The sequence below is a fragment of the Myodes glareolus genome, chromosome 1, assembly GCF_982192425.1.
Source record: "Myodes glareolus chromosome 1, mMyoGla1.1, whole genome shotgun sequence".
NCBI lineage: Eukaryota > Metazoa > Chordata > Mammalia > Rodentia > Cricetidae > Myodes > Myodes glareolus.
In genome coordinates this window covers 63682585-63702985 of record NC_142026.1, presented here as the reverse complement: position 1 = coordinate 63702985, position 20401 = coordinate 63682585, and the positions used below count along the sequence as shown (strand labels likewise).

At 50.6% G+C, this 20401-nt stretch overlaps 1 protein-coding gene and 1 long non-coding RNA gene across 4 annotated transcripts; both read right to left on the bottom strand.

The window, feature by feature from the left end:
* Nucleotides 1-4591: 4591 nt before the first annotated feature.
* LOC148123409 (uncharacterized) lies at nt 4592-7175 on the bottom strand. Its single transcript, XR_015738403.1, has 2 exons — nt 6706-7175; nt 4592-5727 (listed from the first exon to the last, which is right to left on the bottom strand). It is a non-coding gene; the product is annotated as an uncharacterized LOC148123409 (long non-coding RNA).
* A 3141-nt stretch (nt 7176-10316) lies between these two features.
* Ceacam19 (CEA cell adhesion molecule 19) lies at nt 10317-19549 on the bottom strand. 3 transcript variants are annotated; one of them, XM_085693621.2, is made up of 7 exons: nt 19267-19549; nt 17914-18082; nt 14591-14741; nt 14387-14433; nt 13680-13765; nt 11972-12025; nt 10317-11263 (listed from the first exon to the last, which is right to left on the bottom strand). In XM_085693621.2, the coding sequence occupies exons 1-7, from the start codon at nt 19483-19485 to the stop codon at nt 11210-11212; spliced, it is 780 nt and encodes a 259-aa protein (XP_085549747.2). In that variant the 5' UTR covers nt 19486-19549; the 3' UTR covers nt 10317-11209. The 3 variants fall into 3 exon arrangements, with proteins under 3 accessions (XP_085549747.2, XP_048289394.3, XP_085549750.2); XM_048433437.3 differs by having other exon boundaries at nt 17914-18282; nt 19267-19472; XM_085693624.2 differs by having other exon boundaries at nt 17914-18006; nt 19267-19472.
* Nucleotides 19550-20401: the final 852 nt, after the last annotated feature.

The following is a 20401-nucleotide window of genomic DNA, read 5'->3' as shown; positions in this document are numbered from 1 at the left end:
ATGTAACAAAAGTTTAAAAACAAAATTATCAACAATAAAACTAACAGAAAAGAATTCCTCAAACCCAAATAAAAACAAGCACATACAAACAGAGCAATCTTCTGTCTGTGGGGCCACGTGAGGATACAGTCCTGTGACCTTGTTTTGTGGGGCTCCCCTTCCCCAGTCCTCTTATCTCATCTGCTACCTCACCAGCTCCCTAGGGAGCTCAAGGCTGGAAGGGGCCCAGCCATCTCCCTCCTAGTCAAGACTGACTTGTCAATACTTCTGGAAACCCAGAGTGTTTAGGAGATTCTAGTGGGGACTTTTGCCCCACTGCAGCAGGCAAGGGGTCCCTTATCCCCTTCCCTTGCCAGCTAAAGAAGCTGAGGACAGGGCAGGGCAGAATTTGGTAAACCTAATCTGGGGGTGAGTCTTCCCAAGAAGGGCTGGAGGGCAAGATCCCTCAAGTCCTAAATGGACCAGGGAGGCTGTTAGCTCAAAGGATCCCAAGTCCCCTTCATTCCTCACCTGCAAACAGCATCTGGCAGTTGGCCCTGGTGGCACAGGCCTGTCATACCAGTTACTTGGGAGATTGGGGTAGAAATATTGTATATTCCAGGCCAGTCTCGAGAATTAAATGAAACCCTTTCTCAAAATAAACAGTAAAAAGAAGTATGGGAAAATAGCTCAATGATAGAGTCCCTGCTTAGAATCCCCCAGTGAGGGTCTGGGGTGTGGCTCAGTGGTAGAGCCCCTGCCTAGAATCCCCCAGTGAGGGGCTGAGGTGTGAATCAGTGGCAGAGCCCCTGCCTAGAATCCCCCAGTGAGGGGCTGAGGTGTGACTCAGTGGCAGAGCACTTGGTTATCACATACAAAACCTTCAATTCGATCCACATTAAAACACATACACGCTGTGCAGTGGTGGCACAGGCCTTTAAGCCCAGCACTTGGGAGGCAGAGGCAGGCAGATCTCTGTGAATTCGAGGTCAGCCTGGTCTACAAAGCGAGTTCCAGGACAGCTAGGACTGTTACACAGAGAAACCCTGTCTTGAAAAAACAAAACAAAACAACAAAAAACAAAACCACATATACACAGGTACGTGCAGCATACACACTTGCATACAGGCACACACACACATATACATAAACACACACACACACGCATGCACCCCTGCTCTCAGCTAGACAGGCAGGTGGATTGGAGAAATGGGCCCCTCATTTCCACCCCTTTGGCACCTCCCCACTCCTCTCCTTGTTCGGGGGTTTCCAAGTCATTCAATCACCTAGCAAATATTTACTGAGTGCTGACTCCATGCCAAACTGCTGGGGACAGACGACAGACAGAGCTTGTTCTCCTATGTGGCTAAATCTTATTGGAGGGACACGAGCAATAATCTTTTTAAATCCCCTATATTATCAGAGAAAGATTAGTGCTATAGTTCTGTAAGACACAAGATAAAATGGGTCAAGAGGATAGGGAGGACACAGGTCATTCTTCCAGCTAGGGAGGTCAATAGACACCCGAGGAAGTAAACTGAGACCAGACTGGGGTGACGGGGAACTCGAGGGTATAAGGGGGAGGCTTGTTTTCCAATGCACAGTACAATATATTCAAAGGTCCTGAGGCAGGCTCTTGTTTGGAGGGCTTTGTTGTTGTCGTTGTTTTTTCTGAGTCTTGCTGTACAGTCCAGGCTAGTTTCAAATTCACACTCCTTTTTCCTCAGCCCCACTTCCTCCATTGTTGGGGTTACAGCTGTGCGTCACCACCTGAACTTAAAAAGTCTTCATTAAGGAGAGAGATGCCTCAGCAGTGAAGAGCGCTTGCTGCCCTTCCAGAGGGTTCCCGCACCGACATCACAGCCACCTGTAACTCCAGCTCCAGGGGACCTGATGGCCTCTTCGGCCTCCGAGGACATCCAAACACATGTGGCATACATGCACATAGGTAAAATAAATCTTATAAAGTCCTTTATTATGGAAATGAAATGCATTTATCCAAAGCAGAAGGTGGTATCATAGTAGGAGGCGTCATCCCTCCCACTCCTGTGCCCATCACAGCTCACAGCCAATCACATTTCCTGTCCACCAGCAGAGGGTCCTGGGTGTCCCTCTGGGACTGGATATGGAATCAGCTCCATGGTTGCCCCAAGCCTGAGGTACTAATGCTGCTGGTAAATGGTGCAATGGCCCAAGACTGACCACAGAGTCCTGGGTGCTCTCAGCTGCCTGTCAACTCTGCATACCAAAGAGTGTCATGTGGGTATGGCTGCCATGTGACGCTGGTGCTCTAGGGAAACCACGGCAAGAAGAAACCCGCACATATTCTTCAGAGACACTGTGTTTTGTGTGTGTCTATGTGCTCGTGAGCGCGTATGTATGTATGTTTGCGTGCATGTGCAAGTGTGTGTGTGTGCGTGTGCACACTTGCATGTGTGTACGTGTGTTCATGTGTGTCCACATGTGTGTGCATGCATGTGGGCGTGTGTGTGTGTCTGCACAGGAGTACACTTACACCTGGAGTGGCTCTCAGGTATCCTCCACAATTGATAACACACTATATTGTTACTAACCTTCATTGCTATTGTATGTATATGGTGGTTAGCTTGCACGTACGTGTGTACACCACACATGTGTAGTGCACGAAAGAGGCAGTCCTTGATCCCCCTAGGACTGTAGTTACAGATGGCTGTGAGGCTCCATGTGGGTGTTGGAAACAGAACCTGAGCCATCTCCCCAGCCCCACATGGCTTTTGTTAACGGTTTCCTTTTCTCATCTTCCTGGCGGCCCTGGAACCTGGAACTCTCTATGTAGATGAAGCTGGCCCATCAGCCTGCCTCTGTTTCAGGAGGGCTGGGGTTAAAGGTGTGTGTGTGTGTGTGTGTGTGTGTGTGTGTGTGTGTGTGTGTGTGTGTGAGAGAGAGAGAGAGAGAGAGAGAGAGAGAGAGAGAGAGCACCCCTGAGCATTAACCAGCGTTTATTTCTCTCTTCTTTTCTTTGAGACAGGGTCTTTCGGTGTTTCCATGAGGCTTGCTGGCCTATGAGCTCCAGGGACCCCCCACCCTGTCCTGTCGGCCTCAATGCTGGGGTCACAGGCACATTCTGTCTCACTTGGTTTTTGAACTTGGTACCAGGCACCTGAACTCAGACCCTCATGCCTCAGAAAGCAAACTATTTCCTACAGGCTTTTTTCCCTGTGTGTGTTGTGCAGGTAGGTGCATGTGTTTGTGTGTCAACCCCTCCCCCAGAGGGAGACACAGGTTGTCATATTCCTTTGAGACAGGGTCTCTCACTGAATCTGGAGCCAGGTTAGCAGTCAGTGAGTCCTAGTAATTCTCCTGTCTCTGCCTCCTGCTGCACTGGAGTTACAGGGGCAGAGGGCCAAGCTCAGCTTTGAACTGGGTGTGGAGATTTGAACTCATCAGCAGTCACCCAGCCCCTCTTGCATATATTGGCTACGGTTGGTGGAACCATGATTTGGGACCTGGAAATGGGGATGGGGTGTTTGAAGGCAAATCCCAAACACAGCATTGTTTTAGGGACTCACTTCAAACAAGGAAGACTGGAGTTGAGGGCTGGTCTGGGAGTAGCTTGATTTGGTGGTGGTGGATGTCTGGGGGAGTTGAGAAGAGCCTACCTGAAAGTGAGGGAGGCACCATTGCCTGGTCTGGGGCTCTGGGCTGTATGAGAGTAAAGAAAGTAAAGGCAGGACGATCTCTGTGAGTTCAAGGCCAGCCTGCTCTACAGTGTGAGTTCTAGGACAGCCAAGGCTGCACAGTGAGATGCTGTTAGAGAGAGAGAGAGAGAGAGAGAGAGAGAGAACAGTGAGATGCTGTGTGTGTGTGTGTGTGTGTGTGTGTGTGTGTGTGAGTGAGTGAGAGAGAGAGAGAGAGAGGCCCCTGAGCATTAACCAGCGTTTATTTCTCTCTTCCTGCTGAGATGTGAGCCGTCAGCTGTTTTCTGTTCCTGTCTTTACTTCCCTGCCACAGCAGCCTGTACCCTGGACTTTGGAGCCGTGAGCCGATAAGCACTTTCTCCCCTAACTTGCTTTTTTCTCAGGGTAATTTCTCAAAACAACTGGGAAAGGAAACTAGAACATCCCAGTAAAAGGGCTAGAGAGGCTCGGCGTAGAGCTCACAGGTGGCTTCTGCACGGGCGCTCTATGGTGGAGCCGCTCTCTCCAGACCAGGGCCACCTCCACCTCCCGCAGGGAGGAGGTCGCCCCCTAGGTGCCCATTGAAGCCTGTGCACAGACCCTGTCGCCCTCGGGAGTTCATGGAGGTCTGCTAAGTCGGGGTGTCAAGACTTCTGCTCACCACTCTACAATGGGTGATCCCGTGACCCCGCCGAGCGGGCACTGACCTCTTCGCCCACAGACGAGGTGGCTTTGGAACAGGTTTTCCCCATGAATCATATAGACTCTGGGTCAGAGCCCAACCCACTTCCTTCCCCAGGGCCACTTCCTCATTTGTCCAAGAAGGAGCCACTATCTCCCAGAAGTTGGGGCTGTCCCGGGAGTGGCAGGGCAGGCAACAGGGACCCCTGGTGGGACGATCCTGGTGTGTCCCGCGCTACCGTCTCGCCAGCAAGAACCACGCGGTACACATAGGATACTTCTGCAGTAAAGCTTTAATGCCCCTTGGGAGAGCGGGCATCAGCCAACATGGCGGAGACCCAGATAAGATGGAACCCATCCCTTATAAAGGAAACAGACCCTGCTTCGGACGTGTCACTCTTGGATTGGTCCATTGCCCATTATCCCAGATAATGCCTCGGGAGTAGGCAGGGACGCAGCGGTAGAGAGTTAACAAGCACGTGCGCTGGGATTAAAGGCGTGTGTTACATCACCTTGGGGTCACAGAGGTCAATCTCTACCTTTGTTCCTAGAAGCAATGGAGAATGTGGTCCGGCCCTCCACATATCCCCCTTTTTTTACTTCTTTGCAGAAAGGCAACTCCCTAGGAAGGTAAAGATAGAGGTCGCACTTCCCAAAATGAAAACATTAAAATGGGCTTACACGGAATCTGTCCCTAGGCTCATGACACCTGGAACCTATCCGGCCTGCCCTTTGCCAATTTTCTGGGAAAGGGAATATACGGCAGGAAACCCTTAAGCAAAGCGACTTATCTCTCAGAGAGGGCCATTCTCTGTGCGATGCTCTTCAGCTCAACAACCTTCAGGGCTAGCTAAGCCAAGCACTCCACCCTGTGCAATGGACCACAGTCCTAGGGGTGCAGGAGCTGGTTGGCTTAAACCTTACTGCTTTAACATAGATAGCCACATATCAGTAGAGGCCCCTGTTCCAGGGCAGCCAGCGCTTGTGCAATAACCACTTTGTCCCTACGATTTTGGGATTTGAGTCAGCAGACCATCCAGAGGAGAAACACTAATCCATAGCATAGGACTGTTCCAAAACATTTCCACCCCCACCCATTCTTTGAAGTAGGGGAAGAAAGACACGGCCCAGGACTGAAGTCCTACGGCCAAGCTTATAAATCATATCTAGGACAGTAGGGAGGGGGCCCAAAGTCTTATTGGTTGTAAAAAATCGGGGAGACACAGCCATCCTATGGTTGACTGGTAACAACTTCAGGAAGGCTGAGAGTGTCCTCCATCGGTGCTCTGTCATCCATCCGCAAAATGGCAGGAGGAACAGCAGCCAGGTCCTCAGGCGAATCCGTGTGTTGTGGATCACTCTTCACTGTTCGGGTCAATCACTCTGGCAGCCAGAATGGGCTTTCTTGATCCTGTGGGAAAACACAAACAGCTCCCCTGGATCTCAATAAGATGGGATCCGGGCCTTTCCATTCATTAGAAAGCACACTTACAGCTGTATCGGCTATCTGGCGGTAGGCGCCGTAAGGGTAGTTTGTCTGGGCAGCGGCATAGTGCCCTCGCCCAGTCAGGAGGTCAAATGTCCATTGCTGTTGTTCTGGAATTAAGGCCTGAGCGTTAGCTCTGGCCTGTTCCTGGGCTACCTCGTGCCACAGCGCTTTCCATTCCAAATATTGACCCATGCTGATGAGCGATGCTTTTGCAACTGTTTCCCAGTCCGCTGGAGTCATGGCAGACAAGGCCAATCTATCCAACTGGGCTAAGGTAAAATTAGCAGTCACTCCATACTTTCTGACTGACTCTGCTAACTCTTTGATTTGATTGTACTCCACAGGTTCATGTAATCGCCCGTTTTCCCCTTCATAAACGGGGAAAGCCAAGTGTAGCTTTCTCTTGACCTTATCAGGGATAAATGAAAAGGTCTTTGGCCCAAGGCTTTCCTCATAAGGAGGCGCCGAAGGGGCAATTGAGGGAAGGTGTAGCCTATAATGAGGCGGATGGACCGTTTGGGATAACCTCATGGCCCTGCCGTTGGCTAATTCTACTTCCTCCTCTGTATCCATTTCTCCTTCCTCTTCTCCTGCAGAAGACTTTTGGCCTTGTGGGCCAATATTCTCCCCCATTTCTACTTCCTTAGAATTCCTGGAGGGTCCTTTTTCCTTAATTTTTTCTCTCACGCGCGCGTCTAACCTCCCACTGCATTCAGTTTCTGATATTCTGTCCTGAATTTCCTCCGCCCTTGCAACAACCGCTTGGCAAGATTCATCTTTTAAGCAATTTTTGATGGAAAATAAGAGAATTGCTAAGATAAGCATCAAGGCCTGTATGAAACCTTCCCAATGCGGAGACAAGTCGAGCTCAAAACCGAAAAATCCAGGAACAGACATTACCTCTCTGATATGCAGACCCTGCAGTTCTGAATCCTTCCTGAATCCAAAGTGAATCCAAGAGATCCCCGTCGGTGCGGTGGTCAAGATTCCTCGGCGTCCCGAGGGCTTCGGCACCAGATGTCCCGCGCTACCGTCTCGCCAGCAAGAACCACGCGGTACACATAGGATACTTCTGCAGTAAAGCTTTAATGCCCCTTGGGAGAGCGGGCATCAGCCAACATGGCGGAGACCCAGATAAGATGGAACCCATCCCTTATAAAGGAAACAGACCCTGCTTCGGACGTGTCACTCTTGGATTGGTCCATTGCCCATTATCCCAGATAATGCCTCGGGAGTAGGCAGGGACGCAGCGGTAGAGAGTTAACAAGCACGTGCGCTGGGATTAAAGGCGTGTGTTACATCACCTTGGGGTCACAGAGGTCAATCTCTACCTTTGTTCCTAGAAGCAATGGAGAATGTGGTCCGGCCCTCCACACTGGTGCTTGGCGAACTCCGCTTAGTTCCAACCAGAGCTACCCAGTCCCATCTAACTGGGCTGAGCTTCGCTGCCTGCAGTCCCATCCTCACTGACACTTGCTTTGGGCCAATAACTCGCATTCTGTGCCCTTCTCCTTTGTATTCTTTTGCATTCTTCCAGGAAGAGGGAGAGGAGAGCCACCCCCCAGGTTGAGTTTTGGGGTGCAGGAGGAAATTTCGTCCTGTGGATCACAAAGTGGGGGTAAGAGGTGAAGAATACTAAGAGGGTAGCAACCAAAGGGCCCCCCCCCCCCCCCCCCAGGATTCAGACTTGCAGGCTGTGGGAAGTTTATAGTCACTTATTTTTACTTTTATTTTGGATTTTCATTTTTTGTTTGTTTGTTTGTTTTCTTTTTGTCCTTTGCTTGTTTGTAGTCTTTGATCGCCTGGAACTCACTCTGCAGACCAGGCTGGCCCCGGACTCATACAGATTCACCTGCTTCTGACTCCCGAGTGCTGGGATGAAAGGGATGTGCCCTGATACCTGGTCTGAGAAGTTTGTATTTAAAGGCACTGGGTCTATGGCTGGTCCTAGAGGGGATGGGGGAGAAACGACAGGACACAAAGGCTGAGGCGGAGAGAAGGGAACCTGCCTGGTTCAGGTTGAGCTGAACCAGTCGGGACACGGGAGGCTTAAATTTAGGAGGTGACAGGCACGCCTGCTGCAGGCAGAGGCCCATCAAAGTTGGGTGTTTTGGCCCGAGGCACCAGAGCGGGCAGAAGGGGACAAAAGCAGGGGTGGGTGGGGGAGTGGATGGGCTTGTGCCTGGCGGCCTGTTTGTTGGCCTCTGCTGCCTCCTGCTGGCTCAGCGTGAAACCGTGGGGGAGCTGCGAGGTTCCCAGATCCAAGATTAGCTGCTTTTCACATTCCTCCTTCCTCACCTCTTCTTTCTTTGTAATGTTTTTTTTTTTAAAAAAACTACACATATTTAATATTGTGTGCGTGCCAAAGCTCAGAGGGTGGTTTGTGGGAGTCAGTTCCCGCCTTCCAGTGTGTGGGTGCTGGGGATTGAAACTCAGGTCATCAGTCTTGCAGCAAGACCCTTTACCCGCAGAGCCATCTTGCTGGTCTGTTTTTAGTTCGTGAATATTTAAGCGCAAATATCTTAGTGGTCAGACCATTTGTTTCACTGTTTCCCCTCCCAACATTGTCACCCCTGTGGTATTGTCCCCACCTCGTCAATTGTCCCGGAGTCTCCCGGAGGTCAGCTTCACTAGGAATAGGTCTCTGTTTTGATTATAAATATCTCCTGGGACCCAAAACAGTGATGTATCCAGGAGATGCTTCATAGATACTTGTGGAATTCATGAATGGATGCTTCACTCCACTTGCTCTCCAACTCTCCCTATTCAATCAACAACCAGCCTTTGCCTCTTCCGTATCCATCGACTCTCAAGACTTGTCCCTAGCCGCCTCCGTGCTCTGGTTCAGTGTCTGCTCGGTGAATGGAGTCGGGAAGAATAAATGCGGCAGGGCAGGCATGCTTAGACAATTCTGCCAGAAGACCTGGATCGAGGTTCGATTCTTCGTACAGTGCTCCTGTGCGCCCTCTTCTGCCAAGAGTAGAATTGCACGTCTGGAGCCCTTGCAGGACTCTGTACCACGTGACTTGCTTCAGCCAAGGCAAACCGAGTGAAAACTGCTTCCAACTTGGAGTTTATAAATAAAGTCACTGAGTGCACATCCGCGCTCCTTGCTTTTCCCGGCTACCAGGTCTAACCCTGAGCCAGGTGGTGGTGGCGCACGCCTTTAATCCCAGCTCTCGGGAGGCAGAGGCAGACAGATCTCTGTGAGTTCGAGGCCAGCTTGGTCTACAAGAGCTAGTTGGAGGACAGGTTCCAAAGCTACAGAGAAACCCTGTCTCGAAAAACAAAAAACAAACAAACAAACAAACAAAAGTCTAACCATGTCACCTGGTTTCTGAAGATCTGAAGATATCCACATATGAAGCCAAGTTCTCCTGTTCCTTGCCACACCTGCCTATCTGACGCAAACTTGTGGAGAGGGGAAAGCAATAAATAAATAAATAAAGGAAAAGAAAAAAGAAAAGAAGGAAGGAAGGAAGAGAGAACGAGTTGGGAATAATGAACTCCTCAAAGAAATGGCTTACGCAAGGGCGTCTTTCTCATTCGGATTACTATGTAGCTGGCATGGTGATGCTGCCTACAGCAGCACAGACCCCAGCTCCCTCACGTGTTCTGCTTCTTGTCAAGCAAGAAGACCTCTCGTTGAACTGTTGATAAAACTTCTCTCCATATTTGATTGTACTTGAACTTAACCACATGATGAGACCCAGTTGCAAGGACATCTGGGAAATGTAGTTTTATGTTGAGGAGACTGGGTCTCCTCATCTGAGGTCAGGGTGAGCTGGGCTATGCTGCAGTAATAAGCAGCCCCATTTCATCCACAGCATGGCTCATTAAGGGCACACTCCTGTCTCAGGTAGACAGGTGTGACAAGGGTCAGGAGGATTATGTGGGCTCACTCAGGAACACTGTTACAGGAATAGGGAGGGAAAGCGATGACACATCTGGATGTGCTGCTACCACCCACATTTCATCAATCAAAGCAAGTCACATTGTTGCACCCTATTAGGAGCCAAGGAAGTGCAATTCCACCTATGGAAAGAAGAGGGAGCAAGAACACGGTTTGAACATCATTTGGTCAAACTGGAAAACCACCCCTACCACATACACAAATTTTTTTAGTTACAGATTTGCCCGGGTGTGGTGGCATACGCCTTTATTTCAGCACTCAAGAGGCAGAGGCAGGTGGATCTTTGTGAGCTCCAGGCAAGCCAGGACTACACAGAGAGGTATTGTCTTAAAAAAAAAAAAAAAAAAACAAGATTTTTTTTTTTAAAAGAACTGAAGAAGCCCAGCTTCATTTATTCATTCGCTGTCTCCTCTAGACTGAGGCCACATGGTTGATCTGGGTGGCTAACTTAGCCAGGCACAGGTTGTGTGTGATCTAGGCCTGGGGAAGTTCCTCGAGGAACTCATTAATATAGTGCTAATCAGCGGGGGCTGAACTTCCCCACCCAGGGATCCTTCAGCGTCCTCTTATTTGCTGGAACACACTGCTACCAAATGAGTGCCTTAAAACAACACGAGTTTATTATATTAAAAAAAAAATGGAGTCCAAAGTGGACGTCACTGTTTTTTGGTCCCAGAGGTCACAGGACTGAATGCTTCTGGAGGCTGGGGCGCCAGGTGGATGGAGCGTGATTTCTTGAAGAGTCTTCCTTCTCCCATTCCTTAGTGCAGGGCTCGCCATCTCTTCCCGGTGGCTAATGATTTCTGATTTTTCCCCCCTGTGGTTCGGAGGATTGAGCCCGGGTCTTTCACGCTTGATTGACAAGCACTCTACCTGCTGAGCCACGCCCCCAGCCTCATCACTGCTCACTGGTGCGTTCTAGGCCGGTGTCCCAATCCTCTAGGTGGCTGATTTTTGAGGTCTGGCAACTTATTAGGTCAGCTGCTTTTGCTCTGGTGACTCCCTGTGAAAGGGTTGGCTGACACAAACACACACACACACACACCCCACCGTGGGTTGCGACCCACAGGTTGAGAACCTCTGTTCCGTTGTTTTCCTGGTAGTGTTTTCTCCCCCAAGGAAAGGACTTCCGGGTAACTGGTTGATCCACCTCGGAATTTCATGGTGGAGTATCTTTGAGGCCTTCTTCCATGAGTGGGGACCCTGGCCCTGGCGAAGCAGGAGCCTGCTTTCTTGGGCAGGTGGCCGCAGGGTGGCAAGAGGCACAACCTGAAGGTTGTTGGGACAGCGGGGAGCTGGGGCTGTCAGTCTCCCATGCCATGGCGAACGTGTCCCACGCGATGCTGGGTCTCTGGCGAGCTTATCTTACCAACTCCCACACCTTTGGCCCGTGGGTGTCACGTGTGTCTTTCCCACAGGTGTGAGGCCCTGAGGGCTGCGGTCAGGGGAAGGCAGAGTTCTGTCTTCTGGGCAGGCCTGGCCCCCAGCCCGTCAGGATGTTGGCACCAGCTGGCAGTAGGGGGCTGGATCAGGGTTTAGTAGGTCCTAAGAGGAGGAGGGAGATGGGGTGGGCGTGGGGGCCAGTCAGAATATGACAGACGGAGAATGGAACCAGGAGACTGAGAGGGAATGAGCCCAGAGTTAGGGGTGCTAGGGGGAGCAGGAGAGAAGGACAGAAAAACAACAGAGGCAGGGGCAGGGCTGGTCAGGAAAGGGAGAAAAGAGAAGGTGAGCTGAGGAGAAACCGAGAAACCGAGATGGGATAGAGTGAGAGAACTGAGGAAATGGAGATGGGGGTGGTGGGAGGTGAAGAGGAGGAGGACATGGGTAGGCTGAAGAGATGGGAGACATAGAGGGGGAGGGAGGAGCAGAGGGGAAGCAGAAGAGCAGAGAAACACCCATGGAGACAGACAGAGCTCAGGGGCGCCCAGGAGGGAACTGGAGAAACTAGAGAGCCAGTCCAGAAAAGAGTCCCATCATGCAGTGGGGCTCCATGGAGGCATGACCTGTTCTGCTGTGTGACCCCGAGCAATCTCCTTTCCCACTCTGGGCTTCCCCCCTCCCTCCCGGAGAGATCTGAAGCCTTGGATCATTTTTACAGAGGAGGAAGCACGGGAACAGGAAGATAAGGAAGGAGTTTGTTCAGGGGTCTGTCTCAAGGAACCTGAAACAGGTTTCCCTGAGGAGTTTCCTTGGGGGGAAGGAGGAGCCCCTGTCCCTGGCCATCTGCTCCCCCTGCTCCCCAGGCCATACCTGGTAGTACTGGTTCTCAGGCTGTGGTTGCTGGGAAGGGAGTGGAGGCCGGCTCTGCAAGGGAGGGGTAAGGTGACGGGGTGCCTCGTGCCCCCCAACCTTTGATGCTGATGTTATGATGTACATGCCTGGTCTTGAGTCCCCACTGGCCCTCGGATTATGAGGCCCCTGAGTACAGGGAACCCACACCTTGCAGGTCAACGCACCTTAGGTGGTTGGCCTGACATGAGGGCTTTTGGGGTGCCCAGGGGCTGGACAATTTCACCATTAATGCTTAGCTTCTTCCCCACGCTGGGGTTTAAACAATTAGCCTTTGCTTTTTACATTCTCTCTGTCTCTGTCTGTCTTTTAAAAATATTATTATTGTTGGATAGTGGTATCATACACCTTTAATCCCAGCGCTCGGGAGGCAGAGGCAGGCAGGGATCTCTGAGTTCGAAGTCAGCCTGAACTACAGAGTGAGTTCCAGTACAGCCAGGATTTATATACAAAGAGAAACCCTGTCTTGAAGAAATAAAATTTAAAAAATATGTTATTGTATGTAGGGGTGTGTGTCACGGCACGCATAGAGAAGTCTGAGGATGATTTTGTAGAATCATTTTCTCTGGCATTTATGTGGTTTCCAGGGAGGGAGCTCAGGTCATCAGGTTAGCGGGGCAAGAGCCTTTGCCTGCACAGTCATTTCCTGACTCCGCGTTTTCCTGATTTATTTTAGACATTTCTTTTAATTTATATTGGTGTGTTTGTCTGTCTCTCTGTATATGTGTGCATGTGTGTGTGTGTCATGTGTCTGTGTGTATATGTCTGTATTTCTGTGTATCTATGTATGTATGTGTATGTTTTCCTGTCTGTGTGTGTTTGTGTGGCGTGTGTGTGTGTGTGTGTGTGTCTGTGCGTGCGTGTGCCATGTGCATGAGGTTGCCCACTGAGGGCCCATACAGGGCATTAGGTCCAATGGAGCTGGAGTTAAATTTGGTTGTGAGCTACCTGATGTGGGTGCTGGGAACCAAACTTGGGTCCTCAAGACTAGCAAGCAAATGCTGAGCCATCTCTCTAGCCAGCTCTCCTCTACTTTGCTGTTCTTTGAGACAGGGTCTCAGTCTAGCCCAGGCTGACCTCAAGCTTGGAGGCTGACTTTGAATTCTTGATTCTCCTGCTCCCAGTGTGCACGTGCTGGGATGAGGGTTGCTAGGGAAGCATGGTTCTTTGGTGGCTCTGCCTGCAAACTGTATGGCTTTCGCGAGTTGTCACCTGCAGCGTGTGACTTCCAGAATCACCCACACCCTGGAAGTAAATTCAGAGAGCTCGCTGCCCCACCAGCTGGACCTGGATGGAATCCTCGCCTTGGCTGTCACTGGACCCTATCTGGGTTGAAGATACACAGCACTGGAGAGAGGGGCTGGGAAGACAGCTCCGTGGGGGCGTGTCGCTAATCCCGATGATCTGAGTTCGATTCCCAGCACCCACATGGTGGACAGAGATAACCGGCTCCCACGAGCTGTCCTTGGACCTCTCTGTGAACGTCGCACCGTGGCACGTGTCCCTTCCCTTCCCCTCCACACACACAAAGGAAGGAAAGGAAGAAAGAAAGGAAGAGTGGATTGGAGATCTCTCTCCACAGAGAGTCGTGGTTTCCAGGTGCCCAATCACCATGACTAACTCTGGGAAGGGGCCTTGTGAGAAGCAAGCTCTAAGGGGACAGACTCACCATGGTTGGGTTCACTGGCCCTGTGTCTCTGATGGGGGACACCAGGAAGACTGGAGAAGGCATCACTTCATAGATGTTGCTGTCACCTGAAGTAGAGGAGGAAGGGAACCCCAATGACAGAAGGCTCCTGTGGCCTGCCTGTCCATTTCACTTACTCAGTCGTTCAACCAACATTTTATGCAGACCCCTCCTCCTGCCAACTGTGTGCTGGGGACAGAGTGGTGGCCCAGACAATCCAGGCAGTGCCCTCCTACAGCTTGAAGTCCTCTGGGGCAAGAAAGACCCATCCCCAAAGAGTGACAACCCAGAGGGTCTAAGGCTGGGAGAGGGGCGGGGGTGGGGCAGCCGTAGGAACATAGAAGCAGGTGCCTGACCGCCCTGGACATCAGGGAGGACTCATCTGAGACAGTGAGAAGTGAAAACTGGGCTGATGCTGGAGGGATGCTTGCCAGAGGCTGGCATGAGGGCCCACTGAGTGAGGAACTGGGGAGGCACGCTAGGGAAAGGGAAGTTTGTCCCTGGCACTGGGGGAGCTATGGAAGGCTTATGAATAGGGGACCTGTTAGGAGCAGGAACCTGGAGGTTTAGAAGGGGTCTCTGGTCCCCTCAGTGAGTCCAAGGGTCCCAGTAGGCTCCAGTAGGGACTGGAGGCCTTCAAGTGGGTGATACAGAAAGGCTGGGTGGAAAGACACGTGTTCCTGACTTACCAGATTCAGGAATAGTGTTCAGTTCTGGCTGCTCTGTAGCTGCAATCCTGGGGGTACATAGAAGAACCCTGAGATACTGGAGTGGGGGAAGCAAACCCCGAGAACCTGGAGACTACCTGACCCTCACCCTGCCTGGGGAAGACAGGGCACCTAGAGGGGAAGGAGAGGGAATGGAGGACGTGGAGGGAGATATGGGACCTGTACCTGGGGCTCCTGCCCTTCCGTCTTCGAGTGACCAGGAGGTAGGCAATGCCACTTACAAGCAGTGAACCCACAGCAAGACTCCCAATGATGGTAGCAGCCATGATCCCAGCATTGACAGGCAGGTGGGATGTGAGTGAGTATTCACGTGTATCTGGGAGAGAGGGTTGTATCAGTGATGGCTTCTGTCTGTCCTCACCTAATTATTTACTGTATAGTGTCATGCTATGCATGCTAGACAACCTACTCTACCACTGAGCCACACCCCAGCCCCTCACCGGGGGATTCTAGGCAGGGACTCTGCTACTGAGCTAAATCTTCTCAGCCCATTTTTGTAAATGAACATTTTTAAAGGTTACTATTTTGAAACAGGGTCTCATATAGCCCAGGCTGTCCTCAACTTTACTATGTAGCTAAGGATAATCTTGACCTTCTTTGTGTTTGTCCATGCACACATGTGTGCGTGTGCATGTGTGTGTGTGCATGTGTTTACATGTGGGTACATGCAGTTAAAGACCAGAAGTTGATGTCAAGTGTCTTCCTCAATCAACTTTTACCTTGTTTTTTTTGGGATGGTGTCTCTTACTCAGCCTGAGGTTCACCCCCTGGCTAAGCTGGCTGGCCAGCAGATCCCAGGGATCCTTCTGCCTCCAGGAGTTGCCTGTTCCCAGGATTACAGGTGAGCACTACTGTGTGCAGTTTCTCTTTTTTATTTTTTTAAATAGTTTGTTTAAATTCATTTTATGTGCATTGGTGTGAGGATGTCAGATCCCCTGGAACTAGAGTTACAGACAGGTGTGAGCTGCCATGTGGGTGCTGGGAATTGAACCCGGGTCCTCTGGAAGAGCAGCCAGTGTTCTTAACCACTGAGCAATCTCTCCAGCTCCCACATGCAGTTTATATGTTGTTGGGTCTTTAACCCAGGGCTTCGTGTGTGCTGGGGACATTTTGCTAACCAAGTCACATTTGCAGCCTATGCTAACTGGTTTTTAAAATTTTTACTGTATGTGTATGAGTGTTTTACCTGCATGTATGTCTGCATACCATGTACATGCCATGTGCCTGCAGAGGCAAGAGATGACATTGGATGCCCTAGAACTGGAGCTCTAGCTGGTTGTAAGGTGCCACATGGATGCTGGGAACCAAAGCTGGGTCCTCTGAGAGAGCAGTCAGTACTCTTGTCTGTGAGCCATCTGTCCGAGAGTCCTGTAAGTCATCTTTTTTTAAATCAATCATTTTGCTGGACTTGGAGGCCCTCACCTTTAATCCTAGTATTTGGGAAGCAGAGACAGGGAAATCTCTGAGTTTGAGGCTAGCCTGGTCTACAAAGTGAGTTCCAGGACAGCCAGGGCTACACAGAGAAACTCTGTCTTGAAAATTAAATCAATTATTTTTTTCCTTTCTTTCCTACCTTTCTCTTCCTTCCCTTCCCCCTTTCTGCACTTTTGAGGCAGAATTTCAGTAAATTGCTCAGACTGGCTTTGGACTTTCCATCCTCCTGCCTCAGTCGTCAGATTGGCCTCACATCTCAACCCAGGCAGGGATTAAGGTCCTGGGCTGATGTTTAAGGTGTCCCGATCCCCTAGTTCTTCCTGTCCATCAGACAGGAGCAGACTCCTCCTGGTGAACTGTCTTCCTCTGACAAATTGCTACTTTTCTTGTCCATAGTTAGTTTAGCAGCTGAGACTGTGAAACATTTTAATTTCCAAAGCCTAGATGGAAACAGTGTCTTCTACTCCTAGCTTTTCTGTGTTAGGATTAGTTATTCTGAGAAGCTGGAGGGTCTAAAACCTCTCGTTTTCTTTTGTTTGGGTTTTTTTTTTTGTTTGTTTTGTTTTGTTTTTGAGACAGGGTTTTTCTGTATTCTTGGCTGTCCTGGAACTCACTCTGTAGACTATGCTGGCCTTGAACTCACAGAGATCCACCTGCCTCTGCCTCTTGAGTGCCGGGATTAAAGGTGTGGGTCACCACTGCCTGGCTTAGTGCTCTTTTTTGAATGTGGAACACTGACTGGCTTGTTATCAAAACAATGCCACATCAGTGACACTGTCTATACAAGGATAGTGTAAGCAGCATCTGAGGGAGCTGGGGTATGGCTCAGTGGTAGAGCCCCTGCCTAGAATCCCCCAATGAGGGGCTGGGGTGTGGCTCAGTGGTAGAGCCCATGCCTAGAGTCCCCCAGTGAGGGACTTGGGTGTGGCTCAGTGGTAGAGTCCCTGCCTAGAATCCCCCAGTGAGGGGCTGGGGTGTGGCTCAGTGGTAGAGCCCATGCCTAGAATCCCCCAGTGAGGGGCTGGGGTATGGCTCAGTGGTGGAGCACCAAGATCATAGGTCCTTCTATGAGCCATCAAACCCAAGCATGCCTATCTTTCCTTTTTCATTAATTTATTTATTTATGTGTCTGCGTGCACTTGTGGGTGGAGGTTAAAGGAGAACTTCGGGAGCTGGCGCTCTCCTTTTACCGTGGGGAGCATCAGTCCATCGGGCTTGGGCACCAAGTGCCTTTACCACTTGAGCCATCTTGCAGACCCTGTTGACATTTTTGAGACGAGGTGCTGCTAGGCTGCTCTGTAGCCCAGGATGGCTCAGAATCTCCCCTTCCCCACTGCCTCAGCCTCCCCAGTGTTGGGTGACACCTAACTAAGGGTCATCTTAGAGACCACTCTAATGACCCCTTTTCCTGTGTCATGTTAGCCTGTTTAATTTTCTGAACAGGCAAATCAAAGCCTTACTGTGCCTCAGTTCCCCCTTCTGTGAAATGAATACAACAACAGTGATGCCCCAGGAAGCTTCTTTAAGTGGGAAAGTGTTACTGTATTGTAGTGGTCCTCATGCAGGGGTGGCTCTGGTTCCGCCACCATCTGTGATCCCTAAGAGTAGCAAGCACTAGTGATGTCTAGTGAGACCAGAGCGGCTGTCTAACTTCTCTGAGATGCCCAGTCTTCGGCCCCAAGCTATCAGCCAGACCTAATAGTCAGCCTGATTTACAGAAAACACTTACTATCATACTTGGTCTGGTAAGTTTCCCTAGAAGTGTTAGATGTCACTATTGTCCCCTGCCCTGTCCCCTTGCCCTTCAACAAACACTTGTCTTGAAAATTGAGCCAGGTTTTATTTTTTTAAAAGGTGCTCAATAAATATGGGGATAACCAATATATGGGAAGAACTAATGAAATAGGGTGTTCCTTAGGGTCAGGGAGATCCATGGTCTGGTACACAGTAGGCGCTCAATCAATGTGCATTGTGCATATTAAGGAGGAAGTCAAATGAAATAGTGTTTGCACGTTGCTTTCTTCCCACCACAGCCCTCTGGAGTAAGCACTCACCAGCCACCTGGACCTCAGTCTTGGCCTTCAATGTCCAGGCAGGGTTGACGGTGACGGCCACTTGGTAGATGCCACTGTCTGAAGGTTGGGCACCTCGGAGCAACATGGAACCATTGGGGAAACCAACAATGTCTCGCTGTCCCATGGCATAGCCATCCCTCTGGGGCCGCTGTAGTCCAGGGATGTAAGAGAACAGCCTTGTGCCTCCATTAGTCTCCTCCCCCAGGTACCAGATAAAGTCCTGGATGGTGCCAGGGACACCATGAAGGGACAGGAGAAGGTCCTGGTTCTTTTGGGGCTTCTCTGGGGTCTTCAGGATGTGGAGGGCTGCCTGGGAGCCATGGGGCAGCCAGAGAGCCAGGATCAAGGCTGTGGGAAGGTATGGAGGAGGCCTGAGTTTGGGCACAGATAACAAAACCCTCCTCCTTGCTAGACTCTCAACTGGAAGCAAGGACTCTGAGGGCTTTCCACTGGACTCAGTGATGAGATTGATTAATGATGTCTGCCCTGGGTGCAGGAATAGGAACATAGGCACAGATGCCACAGATCTGCCACCCCACTGGCAGAAGAGATTTTTTTTTTTGACACAGGATTTCTCTGTAGCTTTGGAGCCTGGAACTAGCTCTTGTAGACAGTGCTGGCCTCAAACTCACAGAGATCCACCTGCCTCTGCCTCCCGAGTGCTGGGATTAAAGACATGTGCCACCACCGCCTGGCCAGAAGAGTTTTTTTTTGTTTTGTTTTGTTTTTTCCCCTGAGATGCTATGTGGTCTGTCCCTAAACACTTAGACCCTCTGAATTCACTCATTCAACCAATATTTAAAGACACATTTATTCATGCCAATTACATCATAAAATTACATGCCTAAAATTCCTTAGATTTTAGTTTGTTTGGTTTGGTTTTTCTTTTTCTTTTTCTTTTTTTTTTTTGAGTCAAGTTTGCACTATATAGACTAGGTTAGCCTGGAACTCACTATGTAGTCCAGTTCCAAGTCGTGACCCTTATGTCTCAGGCTCCAAAGTGTTGCCATTACAGGTATACACCACCATGCCTGGCTCTTCCCTAGAGTTTGATTTGAGACAAGGAAGGTCTCCAAGTGTACAGGCTAGCCTTGAACTGGCTGTGTATTTCAGGATGTTCTACCTTCCAAACACTGGGATCCTAGGTGAAATTGACTCACCACCAGTCCGGCTTGTCTCTAGTCCCTCACCTCTCTCCCTAGAACCCAGTAGGGAAGCAAACACAAGTTCTGACATTCTAGAAAATTCCATAGATGAAATCTAGGTGGAGATGGAATTCTACTATCCTGTCCATTCTTGTTCCTTGGCCATCTGAAGTTTTTCCCTCCTTACCTGAGAACAGGAAGCCCTTTGAGAAGCTGCCTGGGGTCCGGGTACCAATCTCCATCTTGCTTCCTTAGAGAGGTCAAAGTCACTGAGAGCCACAGGCTGGCTTGAAGTTTGGTGGGGCACCCTGGGGGAGGAGGGAGGCAGCCTCAGGACATAGTCAGACTGTGAGGTCCCAGAGCCCCAGCATCTCCTTCCACAGTCTCCCAGGCTCCGAGTCTCCATCCATGTCCTGAGAAGAAGCGCTCACACTGGTTGGACCAGTCCTCCAGGGTGACAGAGGACTTCCCAGGCCTCCTCCCTAGTCCCTCCATTCTCCCCATGACTGGCTCCCTGAAACAGCAAGGTTGCCTCTGGTTGAGCAATCCCAACTCCCACGACCTCCCGCAGAAGTCAGGACCGGGAAACTGAAGTTCAGGGAACGGGGGAGTCAGTGAGTAGCCGAGATGTTTTATTGTGGTGTGTTTCACTCTATTTACTTTTTCTTTAAACATTTGGTGGGAGGGGGGCGGGGGGCTCACCCCTCCACCATGTGGGTTTCAGGGATCGATCATGCTGGCGGCAAGTACCTTCATCCTCTGGGCCACCTCGTCAGCCCATGTTTTTCTTGTTTTGCTTTTCTCAAAAGTATTCATTCACTCAACCCAGCGTCCACTCTTCATGCTCAGCCTGTAACCTAATGTGGACTAAGATTGGTCCTCCCGCCTTCAGTCCTCTGTGTGTAACACCGCCCTCCCGCTTCCCGGCCCCAACAGGAGAGATGAAAACCAAAGGGGGCGGGGGGTGGGGGTGGGGAGATGCCTCCGCCTAGCCTAAGGGGAAGGGAGGGCTCCTGAAGGGGCGATCTGGAACCAGGAGAGAAATGATGGAGGGACTGGGCAACCCATGCTGCTCAGCAGAGGGACTGAGGCTGTGCTGGCTGCCCAGGTGCGCCGTGGGAACTGTGAAATCGGGGTAGGTGAGGCCCTGGGAAGGGCTGCATGAGGGAGTGAGGCCAGTAGATGGGTGAGGCAGGCTCTCCAGTTCTGCCAGGTTTTGAACTTTGCCTGGACTGAGTTTGGGGTGGAAGCTTCGGACCGGCTGGATTCTGAATAGTATTGACTGAAAAAAACAAAACAAAACAAAACAAAACAAAAAACCT